Raw genomic sequence first — 26,274 nt, forward strand, 5'->3', positions numbered from 1 at the left:
TTATCAAGAGTTATATTGCATAGCATTAAGAAGGATTTCTTTATCCACAGGGAGAACTAACCATCTCCTCCAGTATGGAGACTCTGCAGTCAGCCTTGTTCAGTGACTCTGTTCCAGATTCCTGGGCCCGACTGGCTTATCCCTCCACAAAAACACTGGCACTGTGGTATCCACTTTTTCCTCTTACAATCTTCAGTATTCTACTCAATATTTTATTCTGAATTTGCTTTTTTACTGTTTCCTATTACCTACCTAATCAGTTGGTATTATAGTATTGTGAATAAAGTTGAAGAATGTCTTCATACATGAAGGTTGTGTCTTGTTCTAATTGCTTCAAACAGTGACATACCATGTTTTTACACACATTCTTACAGGTTCAGAGATCTGTTGTGTAGCTGTCGAGAGCTGGACAGCTGGACTCAGGACTTGGTTCTTCCTGCAGTTGTTTGGCTCTCAGGACTTTTCAACCCACAGTCTTTTCTTACTGGTGAGGTCAAAATCCCCAAACCAAAGACAGAGATGATTTAGATTAAAAGTGCAACAAAGACATCTATTAACATGAAGACTTTTTTTTCCAGCTGTGCTGCAGAGCATAGCTCGCAAGAATAAGTGGCCCCTGGACAAGATGACTCTGATTGTGGATGTGACAAAAAAAACGAAAGACGACTTTGGACATCCACCACGAGAAGGAGCCCTCATTCATGGATTATACATGGAAGGTCAGAATTTTTATAACCACTATGACCCTCCTTCAAATTCTGCTGTAATTAAGCGAAATGAGCATGTCTGTAATTCTGTTAGTTGAACATGTCGTGTGTCCTCATAGGAGCTCGCTGGGACACTCAGTCTGGACACATCTGTGAGGGGCTTTTGAGGGATCTGACCCCAGCCATGCCGGTGCTGTATGTCAGAGCTGTGCCTGCAGAGGAGCAGGAGCTGAAGAATACCTACGAGTGTCCGGTGTATCGCACCAAGCAGCGTGGGCCCACATATGTGTGGACCCTCCACCTCCGAACCAAACAGCCTCCTGCCAAATGGATTGTAGCTGGAGTAGCTCTGCTGCTGTCTGTGTGAGTCATAAGCAGAATTCATCAATCAATCAATCAATCAATCAATCTATCAATCTATCAATCAATCAGTCTTTATTTGTGTAGTGTCAACTCATAGCAAGTGTTATCTTGAGACACTTTACAAAAGAGCAGGTAAAAGACCATACTTAATGCTATATTACTAAGACCCTGCTTAATCCATTGTGAGCACTTAAGCAATGCAGCAAAAGTTACAGTGGTAAGAAAGAACTGCCTTATTAAAAGGCTTATTAAAATCTTCGGCCGGATCCCAGGCTCATGATGAAACAGCCTTCACAGGCCTAGACTGCACCAGGCTTGAAAATTGGCTTGAATTGTACGGAGGAAATTTGTTAAATCAAGTTGTTCTTTAAACAGTGTTATAAACAGATCTTCTATGGAGGAGAATCTTCTTATTCAGACAGTTTTTAATCATGTAATGTAATCATTTAACTTTTTTGACATGTTTTCTTGTAATTATTAATTGACCATACACAAGTATACTCTTTTATCTTGTATTACTTTCATTGTATCCGGTTTGGTTCATACTTGACAATAATGACATTGTAGTGTGTTAATGTTTCCTTGTTTTAGATTAAAAGATAATGGAAACTAAGAAGTGCAGATGCATGTTTAGCCGCTCTAAAACCTGTTGTGTCTATGTCCCACACTGTTGAACTTCTCCCCTGAGATGGTTCAGTCTGGACATGATTTGTTGGGAGCTTATGTCTCCATTTTCAACCATGTAATTCTGGATTGGGAGCATATTTTATTGGAAGGTCAAGATTAAAAAAGCTCTCTGGCTGCCCTCTACTAACTGAATGATACACAATGCCGTCTGGAGGGTTCCCGGACAGAATTCCCAGGAGATGATGTGCATGGTCGCTATTGACTTTTAAATGAGGTGCATTTGACATTGACCTTTTGTAAGGCAGAGGCAGAATACTAACAGACTAGTGTAATTCATCCAGCCGGTCCTGTTGGAGAAACCTATTCAAAGACACTGATAGCTTTCTATGAGAAGGAAACACATTAGACTGCCCATACTTTATATCTATCTTTGCTCTCAGTTAGCATCTGATGAACCTTATACCAAGCAAATTAAACCTCTGAATGAGTCTAAAGAAACCTTAATTTTATCTAAAATATCATTCATTCATTCATTCATTTTAAACCAGTTTCATGGAGATTAAAGGAAAAACCAAAGAGGTTAAGAATGCTGTTTGTGTGTGATTATGCAGATTATAGCGCACAATGGTTCATATGGCCTCCAATGTCCCGTTGGTCAGAGATGCATAAATATACTGAAGGCGTTCCAGAGTCTAGGCATTACTCATATAGAAAAGTTATACACTCAAAAAAATCAAAACACAAAAAAGAGGTGCTCAGATGTGAATTTGTGCAGACATTAAATAGGGACATTGAAGAAATACAAAATAACACGCTGCATATTTATCATTCTAAAGCAGCTTATTGAGTATCAGTTTATATGCCTACAAATAGTCAAAGGAGGTGTAATATAATCCTCTAAGATAAACACAGACCTTTTAATGTAAAACAAAAAAAAAAACAGCTGCTGAATCGAAGGTGATTATTTTTGTTGATAGAGATCAGAACTCTAATCTCTTCAAATGAGATTTTTCTCCAACACTAATAACCGCTGTGTTGCTCTTAATTTCTCTGGCTGAAGACACACCATGTATTGTATTGCATGGTGGAAATGAAAGACCTGTTTCCTGTAGTTTTTCTTCATCTGCCCTCTCTTCCTCTCATTAACACAACACGGCAGCTAGCCAGTCATTTGGTGACAGGGAAATGATACAGTGCTGGCAGTGTTTGGGAGGAAATGGCAGGGTAGGAGGCCCAGAGCAGCAGGGGTCCAGCCACAGATAGTCATGTTAAAGGCCATGCAGGACACCTGGCTAAATTCAGCAAAGGCATCTGGGTCACAGCTCCGCCTCACAGCAACCAAGAAAGACATTGTGTACTGATGGTTTTGTTATACCATTTTTTTAACAAAGGGTGCATGTTTTTAACCTTCTTCAATCACTGTTGTTGTGAGGAAACAGCTTGTCAAGTAAAATAAAAAATAACGTTCATTTTGTTTAGTTCTTTGTGACCCTTGCAGAGAATGGTGTATATTATCCTTTAAATGCAGGAAAAATCCCTCTGTATGATAAAAACAACCTTCTCTGAGACCTGTCTGTTAGCAGCAGTGACAAAAAAGAAAGAAAGAAAAAGAGTCAATCTTCCTCCTCATGATGAAAAATATTTTTATGCACAGTCGACACTGGTGGTCAATCCATGGTTTTCCATGTCATGCAGACCAGCCAAATCAGTGTGTACAACAAAAACAAAAAAACACAAAATCAAAACATATGATCTAATCAGCAAATAAATAATTCTGTATTAAATAAAAATCCACAGAATTTTAACATATTTACAGTATGAACAACTATACAATGTTGATGATACAAAGGAAATTCAAAATAAGAGAAATACTGTTTGCTTTATGTCAAGTTGACTAATAAAATATACAAATTCAAGAATGATTTAAAAAACATAAAAACATCTACATCGCTTTCACAATGCCTACTTTAAATGATGTTACTCAAGCCTTTGACAGCTTTCTGTTATCCAATTTAAATAATAAATATTGCATCTTTGACTACACACTTTACATTTGTCTACCTTTATTTTTACAATGTGCTGTACTATCTTTCTGTTTATTGAGGATAACAGAGACTAGCTGTAGCGTAAAGTAGAAATAATAATAAGACAGAGACTCATCAGAATTGGTCTGCTGCTTATTTGAACTGATTGTCCACAGCGAAACTTATACCCAAGCTTTAAAAAAATTAGCAATTAGCATTTGTTATAATTGACATTCCTATGGAGTTTTGGCACTCGCATACATTTGAGTATACTTACACACAGGACACACAACCTTTCACACCTCTAATGTCCTCCTCTAACACCTTTTGCGTAAAGCCTCACTGAATACTCTATGTTAAGCTTAATTAAAGATAAAATGCATTGAAAGAGACTTGAAAATAAAATGCTGAAAATTTAACGATCATTACTTGTTCTGTTGTCTATATTAAGTCAGCTCGACGGCAGTTTGTTGTGCAATCACTGAGAGCTGATTTATAACTATCTCTGTTACCTGGAGGAGAGAACATCTGGATTGTGTTCAGCGCTGAGGAAACAGAAGTGTGTGATGTACTAGACTAAAATACTCTTTGGTTAAATGAGATGGAACAAACCTCTCCTGCCAGATCTACTAACAGATTGTGAAAATACAAAACGTACATGTTCTGATCTCATGGTCATATCCTCCATGCTTGGCAGCTGGCTCCTTTTCTGTAGCTCTTGATTAGACGCATGTTATGTGAAAACATGCTCCTCTGCACTGACTATTGATTCTCCACAAGAGAGAGCTGTTGGGTCTTTTTCAGAAAAGCTCTAAAGCTGCCAACCTGTGCAGTTGGAGTTACACTTGTGTTGTGCTGCTGAACAGTTTGATGATGTAACTGTGATCTTGTTTTGAATCTATTCAGGCTAATTTACTTTTAACCTTGAATGATTTATTTGCTATTTTTCCCATCCCTAATGGTGTTTCCTGATAGAGCAGCTCCCTCCTGTGGTTGGCCGGGATCATGCAGCGTCCTCTGATTGCTGACCTGAGAGATAGATGAGACAGATAGATTGTTCCTTGGCGATAGGACTGCGTGTGTAGTGCAGTAAGAGCTGCTCTCTAAGCACGAGGCTCTAGCCTATGTGAGAGTTCAAACAGAGTCTGCTGATTGTCGATGATATGAAGGTAATCAATGTAGGCTCGCACTTCTGGGCTGCTCTTCTGCATGATGCCGTTTCCTGGAGGGAGAGGACAGATTTGACTTTACAGATAAGACAGCGTCACCCAGGACAACTCCTCTATCTGTACTGTGAATAAACACCTCCAAACCATCTCCTTATTGATGTGGCCTCATTCTAAAACATTATGTTAAATCAGGCTTTTCTTGACCTTGGATCCCTTTGATCCCAAGACAAGTGTGTGCATCACAATGAGGTTTGAAAACATTCTTATTATGACATGCTTGGGCATTAAAAATTGTTTTATGTCAAAAATGTAAAATTTTGTGGAAATCATCTTAAGTTGTCCTTAAGCAGATTGAAACTCTATGGAGATGGTGAGTTTAAAGCAACTGATTGTATTCACTTTTGTGGTCTTTGACCTACTGTTTAAAATGCAGTTCTATCACAGATAACAAACAGACAAAAAACACTTCAAGTTCAAGGACTGTGTGAGCTGAACACTGACCCATGTGATCTTTCTGACACTGCCGGATGATGCGCACAGTCTCTGCTATCATGTGCTGGAAAAAAAATAAAGAAAACATCATCAAACCCCACATTTCAAAACACATCACCTCATTGTGCTTTCTGAAGCTGAGCGCTTTAACAATCTAATGAACTCACCAGCTTTTCAAAATTGACCAAGTTGTCATGAAACGTCTTGTTGCCTTCATGAATGAATGTGATATCTAAAACAAACAGACATTTTTTTTTTAGACTCCAACAACAGGTTGTTAAGCTTTGATGTCTTTTGATTGTTTCTACAAGTAAGATCTGCCTGGTAGAAATGTATCTCCCAGCGCTCTCCTCTTACAGTCACACTCGTCACAGGGACGTGACGTGACGGAATAATGAGCGCACCTTTCAGAAGCAGAGGAATAAAGGGGATCTTTGGCGCCTTCATCTTCTTGAAGGAATCCCTGTAGGCTTTGTGATTCAGCGACGGATCCTGTGAACACATTGTCAAAAACAATGAGTCCAATTCTCCAGAGAGGGCTGTGTGCCTGTGCATGCGTGCTTTGTTAAAGCTGAAAGATGGCAGCATTAGAGAGTAATGATCATATAAAACGCCTGATGTTGCTCCTGATGTTTTGAAGTGAAAACATCTGTTAGTTCCAAATCATACATAATAAAGCACAGCCTTGTATTTTCTACTACAGTGGATTAATGTCACTGTTTTTTGTTTTTTTTTTCACAACAGATGAACCTCTGAGTAATCATGTAGAGCTATGATCTACACTTACTGTTATTGTCTCCAGCTCTGAAAAGAGCTTTTTGAATTTCCCAGGAATTTTCTGCAGAGAAAATATAAATGTTTTTCAGATATAGTGTACAGAAGATTTAGAGGAGGCACAGCAGAATTCAGGGGAAAAAAAGGGCCATCCTTACCTCCCATGTCTGACTGAGGCGACTGACTGCTGCCGCGTTAAGGCCCATTATAATGGCAAAGAAGCAGTTGAGGTTCCTCTGAGCTTTACAGCTGAAGAATCAGAAGAGCATACGTTTCAGTTATATCCTTGGAAGCAGCTTTACAGTACAAAAAAAAGAAAAGAAAAAAAGCCCATGCAGTACACTGATTTGCCACCAGAGGGGGCAGCATCTCCATCCAAATCTAAACATCTCACTGAAGATTTTGAACTGTAGTGTTGGCTAGCTGAGTGCCTATCTTTTTCAATGAATATATCTCTAATGAAACAGCAGAAGGATTCCATTAGAGCTACTTACTGCGCGGCGATCTTGATGAACTTCTTGATGAGTTGGACTCTTTTGCAGAGCATGGGACAGAGCAGCACCTCAGTCATCACCCACAGCTGGACCTCATCACAGCGCTGTAGCAGAAGCTCCAATGCCACCGTGTGGCCACTGCTACTGTGGCGGCTGAAGGTAAAATAGACCAGCTCTTGCTATGAAAGACAAACAGACTCAGGAGTTAAGCAGAGCTGGGAATGTCTGATGTTTTTTTTTTCAACCATATATCCTATACAGGCCTACAGGAGGGATTTAGAAGAAACGGCTAATGCATAAATAATTCAGTTTTAGGACAAACCTCGTGCACTGAGTCAAAGATGGTCCAGTCAAAGTTGGTGAGAGCAACAGCCACGTCCCATGTGTTCAAACTCAGCAAGCGGGCTGTCCTCTGTTGCAGCTCTGAGTTGTCTGTGAATGGGTTCTGAGGAGGAAAAACAAATTTAAGAAATAACATCAGTGCTGTTTGCTCCTCTTGTTTTTCTTTAGACATCATCACAGGAAGGATCATACTCAAGGTATCTTTATTCCAGAAGTTATTTCACATTAGCAGATTTGATCATTTGTTCAGACAATGGAGCTTTGAAGCTGTCAGGTGACCTTAACTTTGCTGTTTCTTAGCTGTGTTAACTCTTAATTCATATATTCATCTGACAGGAGACACTGCTTTCACACCACAGTATATGTACAACTTTTTTAAGTTGAAGGGGCACATGTCCTCACCAGGATTTCACCCAGGTCCTTCCTGCACACATGCAGCCTCCCCACCGGCCGTGAAGAATCAGAGAAGACTCTGTCGTGTGGCTGCAGGAGGAGCCGACCTGCAGAGAGAGAACATATCACAAACAGCAGAAAACTGTTACGAATCTGACAGGCAGCGTGTGAGCAACTTATCAGTAGCAAGAGGTAAGACCTCCACTCTGAGGTAGCCAGTCACTTCAGTCACTGATAACAGATACTGACTTTATATCAGCGGACTCAAAATGTTTCTCCTTTAGTGACATCAGTTAGATATGTAGGTTAGTGCTGCTGATTTGTGTCTCAGATAGTTATGCCTGGGCTCGATAAACAACTCAATATAGGACAAAACTTCAAAATATCCGATTTTTTTTGGTTTGATTAATTTATACACAGTTTGATAATCGGCACCGACATATTGCTTTTAAAGTACAAAACTTGAGAATCACCGTTCATGATCTCCTTTGGAGTGAATTGATGGAAGTATTGAACGAAATGTAATTCTCAACAATAAGTATAAATGATAAAAAGAGGCTGTCACCTTGCATATTTATAATTGATTTATAAACATTGTTAATTCTGTGCCTGATCATTCGTTTACATCTCAGAAAGTCTCGTTCATTTTAAAATCATCTCCTCATTTCTGTGCAGACTGACACCACTGTGAGTATGTGTTGTTGATACGTGATGATGTAGTAGATGTACTGTAGCTGGTTGGTTTAAATGATATTTACCTCCAGCCACCAGCACCAGTTCACCCTGAGGGACGTCCATCCTGTCTGCCGCTGCCTGCAGCAGCTCCTGGGTGACTACACCTTCATGGGCCTTCATACTTAAGTACGAGTCCATGGTGATGTACACATGACAGAGCACTGAAACAGAGGAACCATCGCTTCAGTAATTAACACTATTACTCCATTGAGGTCCTGTTCTGCCCCTAACCATACTAACAGTCATGAGACTCCAGGGTGAAAATATGCTTAGAATCCCTATCTGAATTTATCTCAACTTGTCCCAGACTCAAGAGAAAATGTTAGCTACTTCTTAGCTAAGTTCTTGAAACTAGATTAGGTCAATGGAAAAAAACACCTCATGTCCCAATTGTTATGTTTATTTATATATTGTGCTCTTAGTTTGTTCTCTAAGCATACTTTAAACATCTGAAAATAATGTATATCTTATAATCCATGCAGTTATATCATTTGTGCACGTGGTCAAATAATCAAATCTTTTGGATTTCCCCAGGGCTTTGAATGCCCCGTAGAGGCTTGATCATTTACCCACTTTTCTGAGACGTCTAGTGTAGAGTGTGTTGAGCGGGGGTTAACTCTACAGCAGAGATCATCAGTGGAGAGCAGGGTTAGTGCGAGATTGTGTTCCAGACGTAGACTAGTTTTCCAACAGTTTAGCTCACCCTCAACATGAAACAAACCACTCTATTTAATCGCTTGCTGCTTTCTCTGAAACAGCAGAAGGTAGAGGCTATAACAGGACTGTTTCTTATTGATGAGGTGACCTTGAGCAAAGCTGTTGATCCTTTAGCGCTCTAGTCAAACCACTAAGTGACAAACTACAGAGAGCTAAGTAGTCAGATAGACCAACCTGATTAGAACCTATTACAACACATCTTAAAAGTTATCTGCATGTCTAGATAGCAAGAGAGGTATCATTCATTTATTTCTATTTCTATCTGATCAGACCTGATATTTAAAAGAAGCAAAAACTGATTCCGTCATGTTATAAGGAATTCTTATTTCCACACCTCCTCGGTCATTCCCTGGAAACTTTCCCATTGTTCTCCTGTTCAGACTAAATGTCTACTTTGAGCAATCTTTGGAAACGACGTGTGATAGGAGGAATGTGTGCCTAACGTCATATTTTACGACTTACCTTCCTTGCCCTCCCTCTGTGTTCCTCTGGACTGAAGCCCGTTCTCCTTCAGGCTCAATTGGTGGAAAAGCACTTTGCTCTGAAAGAGGAGGGAAATGCGTGGATTTTGACACACATTCATGTTTCTTGAGAACATTTAGCACTTCAGTTTGGACTGCCATACAATGTCTTTAACAGGAAATGTGAACACAATGCCTCTGACATCAGAATTCTGACCAGTTCTGTTCACTGAAACCATGTTTCTGACTTCTAAAGAGAGAAACATTGAGGTTAAACTCACCTTTCGTTGAGGGGAATATTCATCTGACGTGCTGAGAATAACAAAGGATAAATCGGTAAAGCATCAAATCAGAAAAGAATAACTGAACTTCATCTGCTGCCAGAATATAAACTTTTAACAAAAGAAAATGAACCACACAACTCCAAAGTTTAAGACATCCCATGTAAACCAGTTTCTTTAAGAGGTATCTGAAGTTATTTTATTTACTTCTCCAAACATCAGAGATCTCCTTTCATTTGATAGTTTGCCCAGATCACTCCACATTTTCTTTCTAATCTTTCTAATCTGCTGCAACAAAGCAATGACAAGACAATCTTGTGTTTTTTTTAATGTGAACATTAGAGCTCCCTGCCTCCAGGTATTACACTACAAACTCTCTATGTATCTTTAAAGGGAATTAAGGACCGTTCTTTTAAATCTGGATTTAAATTTGTTGTAATCTTTAAACCCAAATCAGTTTTTATCAATATTTTTACTATAGCATTTCCCCTGGTCTTTATTTTGTCATTCATCTTTGTACAGATTTTCATAAACTGATTTCTTACATCTTATTTTTTCAAACTGTTGTATTATTTTATTGTAGTCCTTGTTTTCATTTTCTGGCTTTTGTGAAGCAGTGAAGCAGTTTGATTGAACTGTTTATTTTCCTCAGGCTGGATTTCATTCACCATATGCACACTCTTTTCTCCGGGTAAAGTGGGTGTACATTACTACTCCCCTGCAGCACTCTGTTCATTATTTAAGATACATGTCAAGGCCAGATTTGAGTGCTATGTAGATTTTTTTAGACCTTCCAAACTGAACTTCTCATTTCATCTTCCTATTCTCATCAGTTAGCACAGCTAGCTATCATCCCTCAGCTCTTACTGGGCTCTGAAACACAAAAGGCGTGTTGGCACAAAGCCCGCCCTGAGGGATCCCCCTCTCACAGGCCAGCAGCAGCAGTACAGGACTAATGAAAATCCTGATCCATACTGTCATGTCACAACAGAGCTTGCGTGCTCTAATTCACTTGCCTAGTCCTCAAAAAAAGTGTATCAATGAGCTCAGTGAATTATAAAGAGAGATCAAGTGGTTTTATTTGAGCTTTCTTTTGCATGAAGGGCAGATGGAAGTGGACGGCAGCAAAAGGACTAGACGAGTCTTCTTTCTATAAAAAATGACACCTTTCAGCGCTTCACTCAGCAGCAGATTGCCACAAAGCGGTCAGCCTTGTCCTCCTGCAGCGAGAGCCTGATTGTGAAAAGCTCATAAATAGTGGAGTATGTCAGTGAGTAACACCCACACAGAGTCCACTGCTTTAAAGGAGGTGGGTGTTGTGGATATAAACATGAATAAAACAGGCTGAGATAAAGAAAGCAGAGTCAGGTTGAATTATCTGCACTGCTTTCTAAATGGGCGGCAGGTTGGAACCTCCCCAGGGAGAAGATCGGATTGGAGGCTAAGCTTGTTGGAGGGCGGGGAGGGGGGCATGGGTGTGTCTGGTGACCGAGGGGATTGTTTCAACTGTGATGTTAAAGAGTATTGTGATGCTTATCTGGGTTACACCAAGAAATTGTAGCTAGGCAACTGATGCATTTGACCAACATGAATATAGCTAAGCTATGATGTATTCAAGAAACGAGATGGCTGAATGATATCAATATGTTTAATATACAGCATGATCCATAACTGGATTTATTTATATATTAAAGTATAAATAGATTGAAACAGGGTGTAGATTGAGTGCAGAGAGGAGTCATTGAAATTTGAAAACAGAAGCCATTACACTTAATTTGGATTGTTTGAAATCTCTTTTATATTTTTAAGCCCTAAGGGTTTCATTTTGTTCATAAAATGTATTTACACAACATACCAGCTGCCATGAAGCTACAAAGTAAACACAAATGCATGGACATGCAGTATCATGTAAACCTGTCTAGACATGTGTTTATACATTATTGACTTCATTGACTAATTCTCAGAACTGTAGAGCTTCTTTCCATAAATGCTAAGTGTTTTATACTGAGATAAGTGAACATGTAATAATATACTGTTTTGCTTCAGACAACACCTTTTAGTTCACTGATTCTCACTCATTTCTTTATGTCCTTCAATCTTTGTTTTGGGACTGTGTAAGCAGCATGTTTAAGGTTTATTCTATTCCTCAGTACACACTGTACAGTAGCTACTCTGAGTGCAATTGGATACAATTTGATGACATATTAAGATTTTTCACAAATAAATGGTTGACCTCAGGTAGATAGCTTTATGTTCATAATGTGCCCGGACATACAGTCATGAGTCATACAGTGTGATTTTTAGGGAAGCAATTCAAAGTTTCTGACATCAACTCTGCCAGTACTTTGCACTGATAAAATAACTCTTAAAATATTAACAATCTGTAAACAACAGTGGTTTAAAACCATATGTCATATGGCTGTTAACAGGCACGTGCACACATAGACATCCCAAGGGGCCTGAGCACCTACTGTTTTGGCCTTCTACAGATAAAATGGCCTCATCAAAACATTATATATATAATTGTTTCTTTTACTAAAGTGAGTTAAACTAATCTAGATGTATGTTAAACTATTGAGATGAGACAGCATAGTGTATGATGGCAAGAGAGGGACAAGTGTATTACTGTATTATTTTCATGCCAAACAGCAAGGACCTGACAACTTGTCATTTTTTGTTCAAATGACTCTATTTCCTCATTTTAGAGATTTGAACATAAAAAGCTCCATGACCTTCATGTTTCCGAGCATAACAGCAAGAACACTGCCAGTTACTCTTCAATGTCTGAATGGATTCATTGATGAGAAGCTGCAGAAAGCCACAGAGCAGAAAAGAAGCTGTTTATATCTTTCCAGCAAGCGGCTTTGTTTCTTTTCAGACAGCTTAGAGAGTTTCATCAATGCTGGCTGATGTTAACACTCCCACTACAGCCATCATTTTTATCAATTTTACTGATCATTTATAGATATATGAACGTTTTGAATTACCCTGTTACTACTAACTTATAATGACAAAGTTAGTCATTATGGTTGTGGTCACTCACTGTCTGCGTTGCGGTCGGTACAGTTGCTGCAGTTCCCTCACATCCCTCTCCAGCGCTGGATGCTCGTACAGATCGTCCAACACGTAATGACACAAAGTCTGGAAGGAAATGTCAATTTTAATTTCTTCCGCATCAACTTCAAGTCCCGGCCGGTCCCACACCCTTTCCCTTGTAAAGAACATTTCATACCTTCATGAAGAGTTTGACATGCTCGTCCTCCCTCAGGAAATCTCTGCAGAGAGACACCCACTGTGACACCAGGTGCAGGACTTTTTGCTTCCTCTCCAGAGCCTCCTTTTTGTCCTCTTTTCCTCTGTAACGCTTGGAGCAATAGGTGGGATTCAGTTAAGGCTTCAGTCCAGATGGAGTGAGAGATCGTTTTGCTGACATCAAATGAAGTACAGAACAACATGTGAACATGTATGTGATGTTGATATAAGGATTATATGGAAGGGGAGCTTTGAGTCATGTTTTTGCATCAAACAAATCTAAAGTATGTCTGTCTGTAACATTCACACGGGGGTTCATTAAGTGTGAGGGTATGTTATAATATTCCTGAATTGAAGGATATTGTCCGAGCAGAGCTTGACAGAAATCACTGGTTGACATAAAGACTGGGTAGGTGAGCAGAAAGTCATCCAGGAGTGTATCTGCAAAGAGACGACAGAAAGACTTCAGTGATATAACTTCAGAAAATTGTTTAACTGTTAGTGAAACCATGGATAAATGAAACGTGCAAAACACTTCAGACAGGAACTTGGTATGTGCAGCCCAGCATATATACTCCACAAACTCCCCACTCATTGGATTTGTTAAACGATGCTGCAGGGTAGGTAGTGACCTTGACAACAGTATGATTAATGACTGCTACACAAACACAGAGGCCTGTACTTTTAATCAAGAGGGAAAGACTTTTCCCCTTGTTTAATAATAAACCCAGAAGGAGAGCTTAGTCTTCACTCTTTTAGTGGCATGTTATTCCTCATAGAAAAAGCCTAAGATCCTCACTGTGGGGATTCTTGGGTTTAATTTCTCTTCAACAAGTTCAAACAAGCCTTTTCTTGCTTTATCAATCTCACACATTGCAAGCTGTTTCACTGGAGATAAGTCAATAATGTTAGCATCTCCTTTGACTTTCTGTGACCTCTGATGATGTCTATGTTTTCTGTGTGATTCTCTTGAAAACAGAAAAGCAATCTGATGTTGCTCAGCCATCACCCTAATGTGTTTACATCATTTTCTGCCTCTGTATCCTTGTGTGGTTTCTTCTCAAGGTTACACATGAAGAAGTGTGTCAGTAAATGGATTAAATCAAAGCTGGTCAGATAGCTCAGCGGCTGACACATCCCCATAACATGAAGTGCACTTATAGTCTACATCATCACAACACTTATTTGTCAATACACATGGACCAAGTGTGACTTGACTTGGTGACAAGTGGACAAGTGTATTATATATGATCTTATTAAAAGTTCCTTTCTCTCAGAATCTCGTTAAAATGTAGAATGTAATTTTTTTATTCATAAAAGGGTTTCTGATATTAACAAAAAGCCTCTCAAAAATGTCTTTGGCTTTAAGAGAGAAAGAAGTACAGTAACTCCCAGACGTGATGCCCGGCTGCAAGCGACAAACCTTTACAAATCCTATTAGGGCCAGGCTCTTCTCAACCCGTCTGTAAGTGTGCCTCAGATCCAGAATTGTAAATTCTGCTCTTTAATTTCACACTGGCTTCCCCAGGCTCTTTGTGTGCGTTCTGGTCCACAGGACTCCCTTACATCATTATGTTAATCCTGCTGAGCAGCTGTGCATGCATCACTTACTGCTCATGAGAGGCTACACATGTAGCTCCAATAAAAACACAGCAGCACCTTAAAACAAAGCCAGAAAACAATTCAAATAAATCGCCCACCCACGTACGTGTACTGTACCTCCTCCCCCTACAAACACCACTGTACACAACTCACTCAGTGCTGGGTATTTGTGTTTTTACTCCAAGCTATCTCAAGTGAAACACTAACTCAAGAGTAACAACTTACATACTACTCCCCGGGCTGTACTCTCTGCAAGTTTGAAACCAGAATAAATATTAAATTTACACCCTAAAGTCATGTTCTCAAGTTTTCTTGGTTACACATCACAAAAGCAGGGCATGTCCCGCAGAGTTTACTTATTACAATCAATTTAGCTGTGAAGACATGTTTGTTTCGCTGAAGCACAACAAAATGATGCAAGACTTGTGCTGTATGAATTATAATTTATTAAACTATTTCTTCTTTAGATTCATCATTATTTTTTGTTTTCCTGGATCAGAGAAGTAAAGTTGTTTTGATACCAGTATCCAAAAAGTGATACTGCCTGAAATGCAAAGTTGGTTTCTGGCTAGTCATTTTACCGATCTGATAACATTAATATTTAAAATGAACATTTGTCTCACTCTTCAAAAGGGTAGACTACATAGTAATTCATATATTGTGGCTGCCAGAAGTAGCTACTGTTTTAGAGTTGAAAAGAATTACAGGTTTTGGTTGAATTATCATGTGAAGGTAGCAAACAAAAACAGTGCAGTGCTAGCGAAGGGTCGCATTGTCTCAGCTAGCACAGCTTGAGCAATTACTGTTTTTCTATTGAACATTTTCCGTCTCGTTTTCTTTTCATTTAAGTAAAGACAAACAAAACCAGTTAAAAAAAAATGGTTCCATCTTAGAAAATGATTTTTTTCCTCAAAACAACAGATCTAAGAAAAGTCCTTGAGCTGAACTACTGCTAATGTTAGCTTAGCATGTTTCAGGCTGTCCAGTTCTATGCACTAAGTCAGGAAATTCAACAATGACAGTAATCAAACAGGGTTTATTGTGCATAGTGGTAAAACATTGAAAAGCAAATATTCTTATTATGTAATAATTCAGTATCAGAAGAGTACGTAAGTATTGACAAATACTCACTTCTAGTTATAAGTATCTGATCCAAGAAAACAGTTATTGGGAATGTTGCAACAGAGAAGTGAATGAGGGATGAATCCTGCTTTCAGGCACTTCCAACTAAACATATTCAGTTTCTCTTTCAGACGATATGCAGAATGGATTCATTGATCCAGCTTGTCAATCTACTGTTAAGCAATCATCCTGTCAATCAACCTGCCAGTCCATGTTGCATTCCAATAAGTACTCATCAAACTGATCAATGCATCCTTGGAAAACAGAATGTAAATGTGTCACTTATTGGCTCTGTGACCACCAGAAGCCAGCATCCTGGTGCCAAGGCCTTAAATTATGATGACACTATACGTTTATAAATGTAATTTCTTATTTTCTTATTTTCTTTGCTGATTTCTTACTTTAAGATTAGCATTAAAATCGTGCCATGTCATTAAAAGAGCTGAAGCATCATAAAGAGGAAAACTCAAATGTTCCACTGCATGTTTTTCAGAACAAGCAGCGTACAGTGTGAACAATGTGTGCAGAGCAAGAACGAATGGCTGCACCCGGGAGAAGGCAACACTAAACACTTGTGAATCCTTCCTGCCCACAATTTCCACAGGAGACAACCACCATTATGGAGATCTCAACACAGTTTGGTCTACTACAGTGGTTCACTTTTTGCTTTTCCTCTCACATGCCTGTGGTGATTCCAGAAAATTGCTATCTCTTGCAGAAACCCAGAAAGCTCCACTGCATTCTTAATGTTGTGTATTCAGTATAAAAGGAAGCAAATGATGAGATACAAATGGCTTTCCTGATGTGCTGTGCTGAATGTAAGTCATAAAACTAACATCAATAATCTGCTGCAATCATCCGTCATGTTGCTGCATAAACTCTCTCTGCATGACCAGACACGGCAGCTTGGCCCATGTTCAAATAATCCTTCTTTTTTTTTTTTTAAATTAAGGATACCATGTTGTTAGATTCTGCTGAGCCGAACCTCTAAGGGCATACTCAGCAGCATCACCAGAGAATGTGGAGGATCAGTATTCACACAGAGAAAAGAAGCAAGGCCAGCAGGAGTCAGACTATTAACCATCACTGAGTGGAGATCAATTGCTGCTCAGGACTCAGGTCAGTCCTTCTCCTCTTCAGGTCTGTGGCTCTTTGACCCTGGATATTGTTCAGGACCATGCTCAGGTCTTCAGCTCCCAATGGAGGTTAACTTCAATACATTAATTGCAAGGTGAGCTAATGGTGAATGATTCTCAAACTTAGTGCATAGAGAATGAGCTACATGGAAGCTCCTTTTCCTCTTTTTTTTTTTTTTAGCGCAGACAAGTTTAAAGAGAATGCTCTGAAGAAGTAAGGGGATTTATTTATGTTTTGCTTCACATCAATATTAATACTGAACTAGAGCAATATCTCTCATATGATTGTAAAATGGACCATTTTACATCAGCAGGCACGTCTCCTGAGAGGACATTTAGATCAATTTCATTCACTTCCTCATCAAAATGAGTAATGATCCCTGGTATGAGGTAAAGCCTGCCTCCATTCCGATGAGAGATCATGTGTGACCACCTCTGTCTCCAAGGGAAAATTTGCATTTCCTTGTTTCCCCTTTCTCCCGTTAACAGCAAAAGGATATTCTTCCTCTTTTATATTCCTTCTCTGTTTGTCTGACTCTTCTTCTGCTCTTAATTATCATCTCCCATCGAACCGTCTTTCCGGCTCAATCACACAGCCCCCTCTGCCTTGGCAACAGTGTCACATTATCATGTACCTGCTGGGATGAGAGGAAATGTGTTGATTTGTCGTCACCGGGAGGCTGGACTGCATGCCATGCAGTACGCTACAGCATCGCTCATAAGATATGGGCAGTGTTTATATCTGTCAAAGGCTTTTAAATGAACAGGCTCCAACTTAGTGGCATTCTGGGAATGATTTCACATGATTAGCTCGGTAATGTTGCCCTGAGGGGGCTAATGTCCCAGCTCCTCTGAGAGAGAGAGACAGAGAGAGCGGGGTGGGTAGGGTGGGGAGACAGTACATTTGTGAGTTTTTTTCTCTATTTCTCTTGTTATCTATGTTTCACAAACACACAGACAAAAAAAAGCTAAACCTGCAAAAGCACACCACCTTTACAGTTATATAGTAATAAAGACTTTATGTACCAACTAACAAGAAGTTATTCTTTTATATTTCTATGTTTGCTCTTGAAAATGCATAAGACTCATCTTATATATAAGGTTATTCATGCAGAGAATTAGCTTTTGTTTTTAGACATAAAACGGTGCATGCTGACCTGACTCTTTGCCCTGTGTTGTACCCTGCTCCTCGTCCAGAGTCATGTCATTCAGCAGGTGCTCGAGGATCTTCTCCGGGGTCCCTGATACCACCACGTACCTGTCGGACACAACAGAGTCAGTGGACGAGTCCTCATCGATAGAGGACAGAGAGCGGCTGCTGCTCCATTCCTCCTCTCCCTCCGTCCCCTCATCGTCTATGTAGCGAAAGTAGGGGACGTCAAAGGTGGGCATGGTCAGCGGCTCTGCCCGGCTCGTGCTGTCACTGCTGCTCTCCTCAGAAGCCTCCTCGTCATCGTCATCCTCCTCCTGCTCCACCAGGGCAGCATGCAGCAGCCTGCCCTCCTCCTGCTGCAGGTTTAGAGGCTGTGGACGAGATCCCATCCTTTTGGAGAGTCCCTGTGCCTTGACACACAGGGCAACGTTGCCGTGGTTACAGCTGCATGCCCTCTTCACCTATCCATCTTCTACCTGCAGCTGCTACAGCCCGGAGTTCACTGTTGTCAATCCCTCAAGCACACTGAGGTTTCAGCCGGTTTGTCCACAGTTGAAAAAGCTTCTTTAAAGGATGCAGCCCACAGGCCTCACAGTCCCATGCTGTTCACTTCTATGTAATCTGTCTTAATGTAGTCATTTATGTGCAGGGAGTTGTGATGTAAGCATGCCTGAGTGAGTGTGTGATCCAGAGAGACGGAGAGGGAGAATGATGAGAGGGAGAGTGCTGATAGAGAGAGAGGGAGGGAAGAGAGAGAGAGAGAGAGAGAGAGAGAGGGAATCTATGAGGGAGGGGGAGTGGACATGCTTACCTCCTGTTCCTAGTCTCCTCTCTCCTCCCTCCCCTCCCTGATGCAGAGGGGGCTGGCTGCTGTGACGACACTCTCTGGAGAACCAGCACGTCCTGGCCCCTCTCCTTCACACACACACGGACTGCCTCGTCACTCTGTGGCTGGAGAGAAAGAAAACGGGGGGGGGGGGGGGGTTATCACCAAGGAGATTCCCCTGAATTCTCTCCCTCTCACTCACACAAATCACTGCTGATTTCCATCATAATGCTCTGTCCAAGCCAGCACTATAAATGAAAGAGAATTTCCATACATCATTATTCAGTCCTTATCAGTGGAGCCCATTCAGGGATTAACATAAAAGACTCCAACAAATTTTAATTACTGATTTCTGTGTCGAGCCTATTAAATTATGTGTGGTATCTGGAGACAGGCTATTTTCATGCTGTCATTAAGGTTAAACTCTGCACAACAACAATGGTTCAGTGGTTCAGAGTTACTTGAAGACTTTCACTCACATGGCAGGTCCTTTTGTTATGGATTGATTGATTGAAAGATAGACAATGTCCAACTTTTTTCACTTTCTCTTTCTATCACCAACAGTCATGCGTCACCATATCTCCATGTTATAAATATAAGCCTCAGTGTAAAAGAGTCTTCTATCCTCCTCAGACCTTCATTAAGCCAATAAAAACTTGAGTAATGACTTGGTTAAAACTAATAAGATACAGGGCTGCAAAACCCCCCCAAATAATTCCATTTCCTTTTTTTAAACAAATTATTGCTTGTTATAAACAGACTGCTGGTGGCCGGGCTTCAGTCGGCCTTTGCCATTTGATGCCATATGTTATTATTTAGTATTATATTTCCTTTGTCCTTAAGACTTTAATTTGCTTGCAGTTCATTTCATGGTTTGCGTCAGAGCGATGTTTCAATGTATTGTATTTTCAATTGTTCACTGTGTGTTTATATCTGTATACAGTATCTGTTAAACATCTATCAAATTTCAAATTGCAGAGAAAAATGGCCTCATCTATAAAACAAAAAAGGTTATTAACAAAAGCTTGTACTTTTACTTTCACTAAAGATTACCAAGGACAGATCATGCCATCTTTGCTAAAACTGATTTTAATGTTTTGTTCCTCTCTTATCTTGGTCTTGGCTACTGGGTCATATTAAACTAAATCATTTTATTATCTTGACTATTTTAAACCTGGTTTAAGGATCATTTCATCAGAGTATAAACATCGTACTGCCAAATACTACTTATTTGTTATTGATGTATTTTCTGCTTGTTAAAGTCTGTTATGTGTTCTTTGTACGAGACTATTATGCTGCGATCATATCCAGGACTCCCCAAAAGACTCAAACTGGTAAAGAAAAGGCTTTAATAATAATCATAATCATAATCATAATCATAATCATAATCATAATCATAATCATCATCATAATCATCATCATAATAATAATAATAATAATAACAATAATAATAATAATATTAAAAGTGTCACATAATTTTCAAAATAACTGGGTTGTTAAGTAAAAACAAAACAAGTAATTAAATCTGATAAGTAAAGATGCAAAAAAATCTAAAGATGAAAAATATCAAGCATACAGTATACATGACAACAGGCACATACACCCCCTTTGGCTGCCACTGAAAGCTAATATCTGACCCTAACCACGCCCTGAACAGTGAATTTGAATTACTACCATCAATGTTAAACTGAAGCACTCTTTTGAATACAAGTCAATCCTTATATTGAATATGGAGCTGAATCCCATAGTAAGCGTGTTGATTACCTTTAATTTCTTTAATTTGTATGTTGCTAATGGAGCCGCTGTGATGCAAGAAATGTTTTGTTTGACAATAAAGTGCTATCAATCGATCAGTCAATATTTAAAGAAATTGTATTCACTTTTGTAGTTATGCCCTCTATTGTTTAAATGGTATAGGATTCAGTTCATCAATGATCAGCCTGGACAATCATGATTAATCTAAACTGAACATTTTTAAGCCACATTTGAAACCAAATGGCTTTTTGCAGCAGCTCTTTGGTACACAGATTGCTGGGAGTTGCTTGACAAAGGAGGCTCTGGATCAGAGATATTGGTCTTAATGAGGAGTTCACTGTATAGTGCACGCACATGCATCCTGCGTCAGCCCCCACTCCCCCCTCCTCAACCATCAGTCAATGCAAACACAAGCCTCCATGCATGCAATTAGCCAGGCAGACAGGCTGGAAGTGGTTGCAGTTTTTCTGCCCTAATTGCCTCTTGCAGAAAGCATCCAGGACCCTTCAGTTAAGCATGACTTCCTGGCACATTAACGCTTATCTGGGATCTGCGGACATAATTGCACAAACATGCTATAGGTACACAACACACAAAGATGAAATCATTTACATTTAAACAAACTGCAGAGTGTAGAACACATACACACAACTGTGCCCATTACTGGGAGGGACACATTGTCAGTATTACTACAACATTACACAGTCCTAGAGTCAAATCCATAAACAGCAGGGATGTTTTCAAACCAGCAGAAAGGAACATAACGGTAATGTTTTCTGGCAGTTCATTCACCGACATATTTGTAAGTGACTACTACTATCCCTTATCTTAAAGAATGTGTAAATGTAGAAAAACTGTCCTCATGTACCTGAGGATTTCTCCTGTGCAGTTACACACTGGATTATCCTGACAGAGGACCGATTGGGTGTTACAGAGTAAGGGCAATGATACATAGAGAACAAATAAAGAAACGAGGAGTTATGTATCAAGTATACAAATACAACTAAAGACACATGATCAGGCGAAATCAGAGACAAATTATCATAAAAGATTAGAGATAAGGACACTAAAAAGTTTCTTACGTAAGTGATGTGTGCTTTTAAAAAGAATTAAAAAAAGTTATTATCATTTTCCAACTAAATTTCCTTTGGCAGGCTTTTTTGTCAAATGAAGGAAACAATGAACTAGAAAATTCCCAAAAAGGAAAACTGTTCTGATTAGCTTCCTGATTCTTGGGAATAGGACATTTTCATTCTACTGTGTCAACACATGACGTACACGGCGCTGCTATTTTTTTTTATAAAAGTGCAATGTTTTTCTCATTAAATCTGACAAAGAAGCAGGTTGGATCCTTGACTGTAATTAACAGAGTGTCTCGCTTTGTGTACCGCTACCGGGTCAAACAGCAAACAAACCTTTCCTCACTATGAATTATTGATCCTGCCTCTTCTGCTGCTGCTGCAGCCCCCTCTTATGTGCAAACTGGGCTTTGAGGTTACCAGTGTCCCCTTAAAAAAAACACAAGCTGCAAGAGTGAGCGCTTGTAATGAGACAAAGCGCCTGAGCTGCACAGTTCCTACACGAGCCTGGAGGTGACCTGGACTCACAGCTACCCCTGAAGTCCCACCATGGACACAGTCAGTTAGTGGGTGGTAACCGCCAGAAAATCATGTCTTGCCAAATGTTTAACAGTCTTTTTCGAAGGTCCAAATGCATTCCTCAGGCTGGAGGGACTCTTTTTGTCTGTGCGTCTCTCTCCTTCTACAGCAGCTCTGGCATGCATGGTTTGAAACCTGGAAGCTGTCAGTCCTGACAGGCTGCTGACTTAAGACTACATTCACTCTCAAGTAATAGTGTGGATCATACAGGATGGAGAGAAAATGAGGAATACACCAATGTTGTTTCGTACTAGCCTTTGATCCAGATTCGCTTCGTTATCTCCAACTGTAATTAGCTCAAGGTTTTTTTTTCAAGCTCTGAAAATATACTGTAAACAAGATTCTGTGCATAATATGTAAAATATTTGTAATCTCATGCTTCATGCCGTGGCTGAGAACAACAGCCCTGTATTCTGAACAGTTGTGCACAGCAAAGAAAGTCCATGAACTAATGTCATGTTAGGTGTAAAATAGTATCACACAAAACCCATGATCATGCACATCACTCCTGAATAATTGAGAATCTTCATAAAGGAAAGGGACAAGTAGTTTAAACTGTAGGTTAAGATGCTCCATTTAAAACTCCTAATTTCTTATAGCTAAATGAATTATGAATGTCCATAAAGTACCAAAGGAAAAGACCTAGAAACATGTTTGGATTCAAAGGCAGGGGATTGCATAACATTCATGATCTTCCTGCACAAGAATCTGAGACATATTTTCATATGAACATCATGCACACTTCGTATTAAGCACCGGTGATTGTACCAACTGCAATCTAACAGATTTCTAAGCCCTTTTATGTCCAGCCTTAGACATTTCTATGTGTCACGTGTGATTGGATTATTTTAAAAGCATCCTAGAATCACTGCCCGATAATCTCACATAATGTTAAGATATGCAGATAATGTCAAGCATTAAGTATAAGGTCTGCAATCTGCCCATTATCCTTTGGATTATATAATTCATCCATGTACATGTGCTGTTAACTTGTAAATGTACACTTTGCACATTGTACTTTAGTATTACTGTCGGTTGAAACAACAGGGTAAAACATTGTTTTATCATGTAAAACTACTTTAAAATAAGTAGATTGACGTTTGTTTAGTGCACATAAAAGGTCATTTTGTTGAATAGACACTCTGATAAGTAGATATCACTTGTGTTTGCAGAAAAGGTCAGAGACCTGATGCACTGGAATCCACCCTAAAAACATACAATGTCTTGGCACGGTGGTCCGAACACTTGCGTCAACTTTTCCGGCCATTGTTGTTCAGTTCAGCGTGCAGATACAGCCAGCAGGAAGGGAGAAGCTGAGCCCACCATGAGGTCAGCCCTGCAGACCTAACTGAACATACAGGACCTGTAGTTACCTTTTTCAATACTCAGTGTGTTGCTAGAAGGAATATTGGAGAATCCTGGATGATCATCAACATTCTTGGGGATTTTGCAACAGTAACTCATGGGTTTAAATATCAGCAGAACATTTACATATGTCCCTCTTGAGCTTATGCCTAAAAGGCAAAGGAAAGATTTCACCTTTCTCCCCAAATCTTACTGGAAGCAAACAAGTTCCCACCAACAAAATGCTAGCTTCAGAAAAAACTACTCATCTACTGGTAATTTCTCAATATTGTGAAACGCTAACATCTTGTTTAAGAGATAACCTACTACGTACTACTTACAAAAGAAAATAAATTGGTTGTTTATGAAGCATTGAGATAGGTCTATAATATATTTTAAATAGAGAATTTTGCTCTTTTTCTTATCAACCAATCATTATTTTATTCATTTTTGCTGCCAGTAATTGCCTGTTTATAAATCTATGCTGTGCTGTGTTTCACTGCGACTCTAAATAGACCAAGCAAATATTGAATCTTATGAACCCATTGCATTTTTAAAGTAATTTCTTGTGCAAATCAGCACGCTGTATTCAACAGTATACTATTAAAAAACAACAGAGATACATCACACTTCATCTCATATCTCTTTTCTGCAGTCTTATTCTGTATATTTAACAGGAGAAAGCTTTGAGTTGAAAGAATCTACATTCAGGCTCAGAGAAAGCAGAGACATTTTAAAATGCAATTCAGCCATACAAACAACAATTTCACATAAGTTTGATGAATGAACACTTTAGGGTAAGCTAACCGGTTATAAAAACACAATTGTTCAAAACTGCAGCCTATAACACAACAGTATAGACCAGAGTATAACAAACTATGCCAATGTAGGGGTCATAATGACATAAAGAGGACTATCAGACAAGCAGCTTGATAGACAAGGGCAATAGATAGCTGTCAGGAAAATGCATTTCACAACAAAGTTGTGGTTATATATAATATGTAACATATATATAATTCTATCTAAGAATACAGATTCTTTAAAAAAGAGTTGCAACATTCTTTGAAATCAATTCTGACTGCATCAGTGTTGTTATATATCTCACCTCACTTGTCCTCTCCGGGCCCTTGCTCTGGTTCTGCAAAAAGCGGCAGCCATCCTTGGCCAGTCTTTGGACCATCTCCAGTCTGGATAGGTCCTCCTTGTCATGCATGATGCACATGCTCCCTTGCTGCAGCGCAGGGGGCACGGAGAACATGTGCCTCAGGCCACAGTCCCACGACATCGCCAAAAACAGCAGAAAGACTCCTTCCCTTGAGTTCACACCACTCGTAAAAAAAAGTGTAAGAGCAGGTGAGAAACTTACAAAAAAAGAGTAATGAATAGAGCGTGTTTCTGTGTGTGCTTCTCAGGTGAGTTACGGCGTCCTCTGTCACTGCAGCCAATGTCCCAGTCCCTGAATGCCTCGGTCAGCTCTGCAGAAAGACACATGCAGAGAAGTCTGTCTCTGTTGGACTCCAGGTATCCCTTTGTGCCTGGCTTTACTGAGAGTGTAGGATAGATTCCCTCTCTCCATACCTCGCCTTTCACCACTGAGGAGGGGAGAGAGTAAGGGACACAGTGTGTTCAGGAAACATCTGGTGAGCCAGACAGCCCCAAAAAAGGAAGTTTCAAAATCTCCAGAAAGCAGGAGAGAATCCACATTGAGTACTGAGCAGGGTACATTAGAAGGTCAAACACTTGTTAGGGTGGAGATCTATAAAGTGCGAGTGTGTGGGTCTGTGGGAGTTTAGGGTTATTCAGGCACAGGCAATAAAACTCCTCTGTTTTTGGTCAGAATGAATATAATTGTTGAAGTTAATGTAACAGTTCTTCAGGTATGCACATACAAATGTCCTAATTTTGTTTATTTATATTTGTAACAACTAACAGCATAAAACCTGAATATCTTGATTACATTAGACAAAAAAACACTCCAATTTCACATGGGAAAAGCAGGAACAAAGATTATTGATTATTTGGCTTAAAACTATAAAATTGTCACTGATTTCTTTCTTGCTGATCAAGTAAATCATTTAGTGTACAATACATCTTTATTTGTATAGTGCCAATTCAAAACAAATGTTATCTCAAGACACTTTACTAAAAGCAGGTAAAAGACCTTACTCTTTGTTATTCAATGTATAACTATTAGTATTGAAGGATTCATATATTGTTGAACGTAATCTTGGTTGTGGCCTTATTACTGTACAAGCTATTTAAGAGTATGCTACCTTTCAAGACCCTGCAATGTTTTTTGGGTTTTTTTTTACTACCAGCGCAACTGGAATGCCAACAAAGCGTCTTTTTTTTTAAAAGATCACTAACTTGTCTGACACGTGCTATAGTGAAGCCTGTCAGTTGCTAAGCGTAGCTTCAGAGGGATCTGCGTGATCCTACATTTATTGAACAAGGTAAAGCAAGGACATTAATTCTCTCTATGAACACTTAATCTATTAGCGTGATATCTTTTCCCCCTCTGTCAGCACTGTGATGCTTGACTGGGTCCTTGCAAAGCCATTCAATTGTGGTGCCGTTCAAAACTGCTGATAAAGCACACTGCAGAATGAGTAAAGGTCCTCATGTCTTCTCTAGGAGCTTCTTTTCTCTTTCATGTAATATTGAGACTCATCATTCGACAACGCTCTTATTATTTTTCTTTAGAAGTGACTGATTGGGAATCTACGCATTGCACTTGGTATCAAATATAATGTCAGTATGTCTTTAAAGTTATCAACCTTGCTTTGTATTTCTCATTGTTTTCAACTTAATAGAATACGCACATACTAATCTGTTTTTCAATCTTGA

General features: G+C 39.5%; 2 protein-coding genes across 2 annotated transcripts in view; one reads left to right on the forward strand and one right to left on the reverse strand.

Annotated features, from left to right (window-relative positions):
• The window catches only part of si:dkey-233k19.3 (dynein axonemal heavy chain 11), a 39,459-nt gene extending 36,288 nt beyond the window's left edge, over window positions 1-3,171 (forward strand). Inside the window, exons 79-82 of the mRNA XM_029277968.2 lie at window positions 51-166; window positions 375-487; window positions 579-719; window positions 827-3,171. Of these exons, the coding sequence (XP_029133801.2) occupies window positions 51-166; window positions 375-487; window positions 579-719; window positions 827-1,074 (618 nt within the window). The 3' untranslated portion in view covers window positions 1,075-3,171. The remainder of the gene's footprint in view (window positions 1-50; window positions 167-374; window positions 488-578; window positions 720-826) is intronic.
• A 152-nt stretch (window positions 3,172-3,323) lies between these two features.
• LOC109986613 (rap guanine nucleotide exchange factor 5) lies at window positions 3,324-24,983 on the reverse strand. The gene is made up of 18 exons (XM_020637325.3): window positions 24,533-24,983; window positions 18,656-18,795; window positions 17,849-17,949; window positions 13,194-13,272; window positions 12,812-12,956; window positions 12,623-12,720; window positions 9,580-9,610; window positions 9,300-9,378; window positions 8,144-8,281; window positions 7,395-7,492; window positions 6,973-7,095; window positions 6,651-6,829; window positions 6,315-6,405; window positions 6,170-6,220; window positions 5,787-5,874; window positions 5,550-5,614; window positions 5,392-5,446; window positions 3,324-4,943 (listed from the first exon to the last, which is right to left on the reverse strand). Exons 1-18 carry the CDS (start codon window positions 24,710-24,712, stop codon window positions 4,825-4,827), a joined length of 1,860 nt encoding a protein of 619 aa, XP_020492981.1. The 5' UTR covers window positions 24,713-24,983; the 3' UTR covers window positions 3,324-4,824.
• Between the last annotated feature and the right edge of the window lie 1,291 nt (window positions 24,984-26,274).

The sequence above is a fragment of the Labrus bergylta genome, chromosome 8 (genome assembly GCF_963930695.1).
Source record: "Labrus bergylta chromosome 8, fLabBer1.1, whole genome shotgun sequence".
Lineage (NCBI taxonomy): Eukaryota > Metazoa > Chordata > Actinopteri > Labriformes > Labridae > Labrus > Labrus bergylta.

Excerpts from the sequence above, each read along its gene's own strand:
- LOC109986613 (XM_020637325.3), bottom strand. The coding sequence starts at position 24,712 with ATGTCGTGGGACTGTGGCCTGAGGCACATGTTCTCCGTGCCCCCTGCG. Across the intron at positions 6,830-6,972 it reads TCTTTGACTCAGTGCACGAG|CAAGAGCTGGTCTATTTTAC; the intron begins GTTTGTCCTAAA and ends TGTCTTTCATAG. Across the intron at positions 5,615-5,786 it reads TATTCCTCTGCTTCTGAAAG|ATATCACATTCATTCATGAA; the intron begins GTGCGCTCATTA and ends TGTTTGTTTTAG.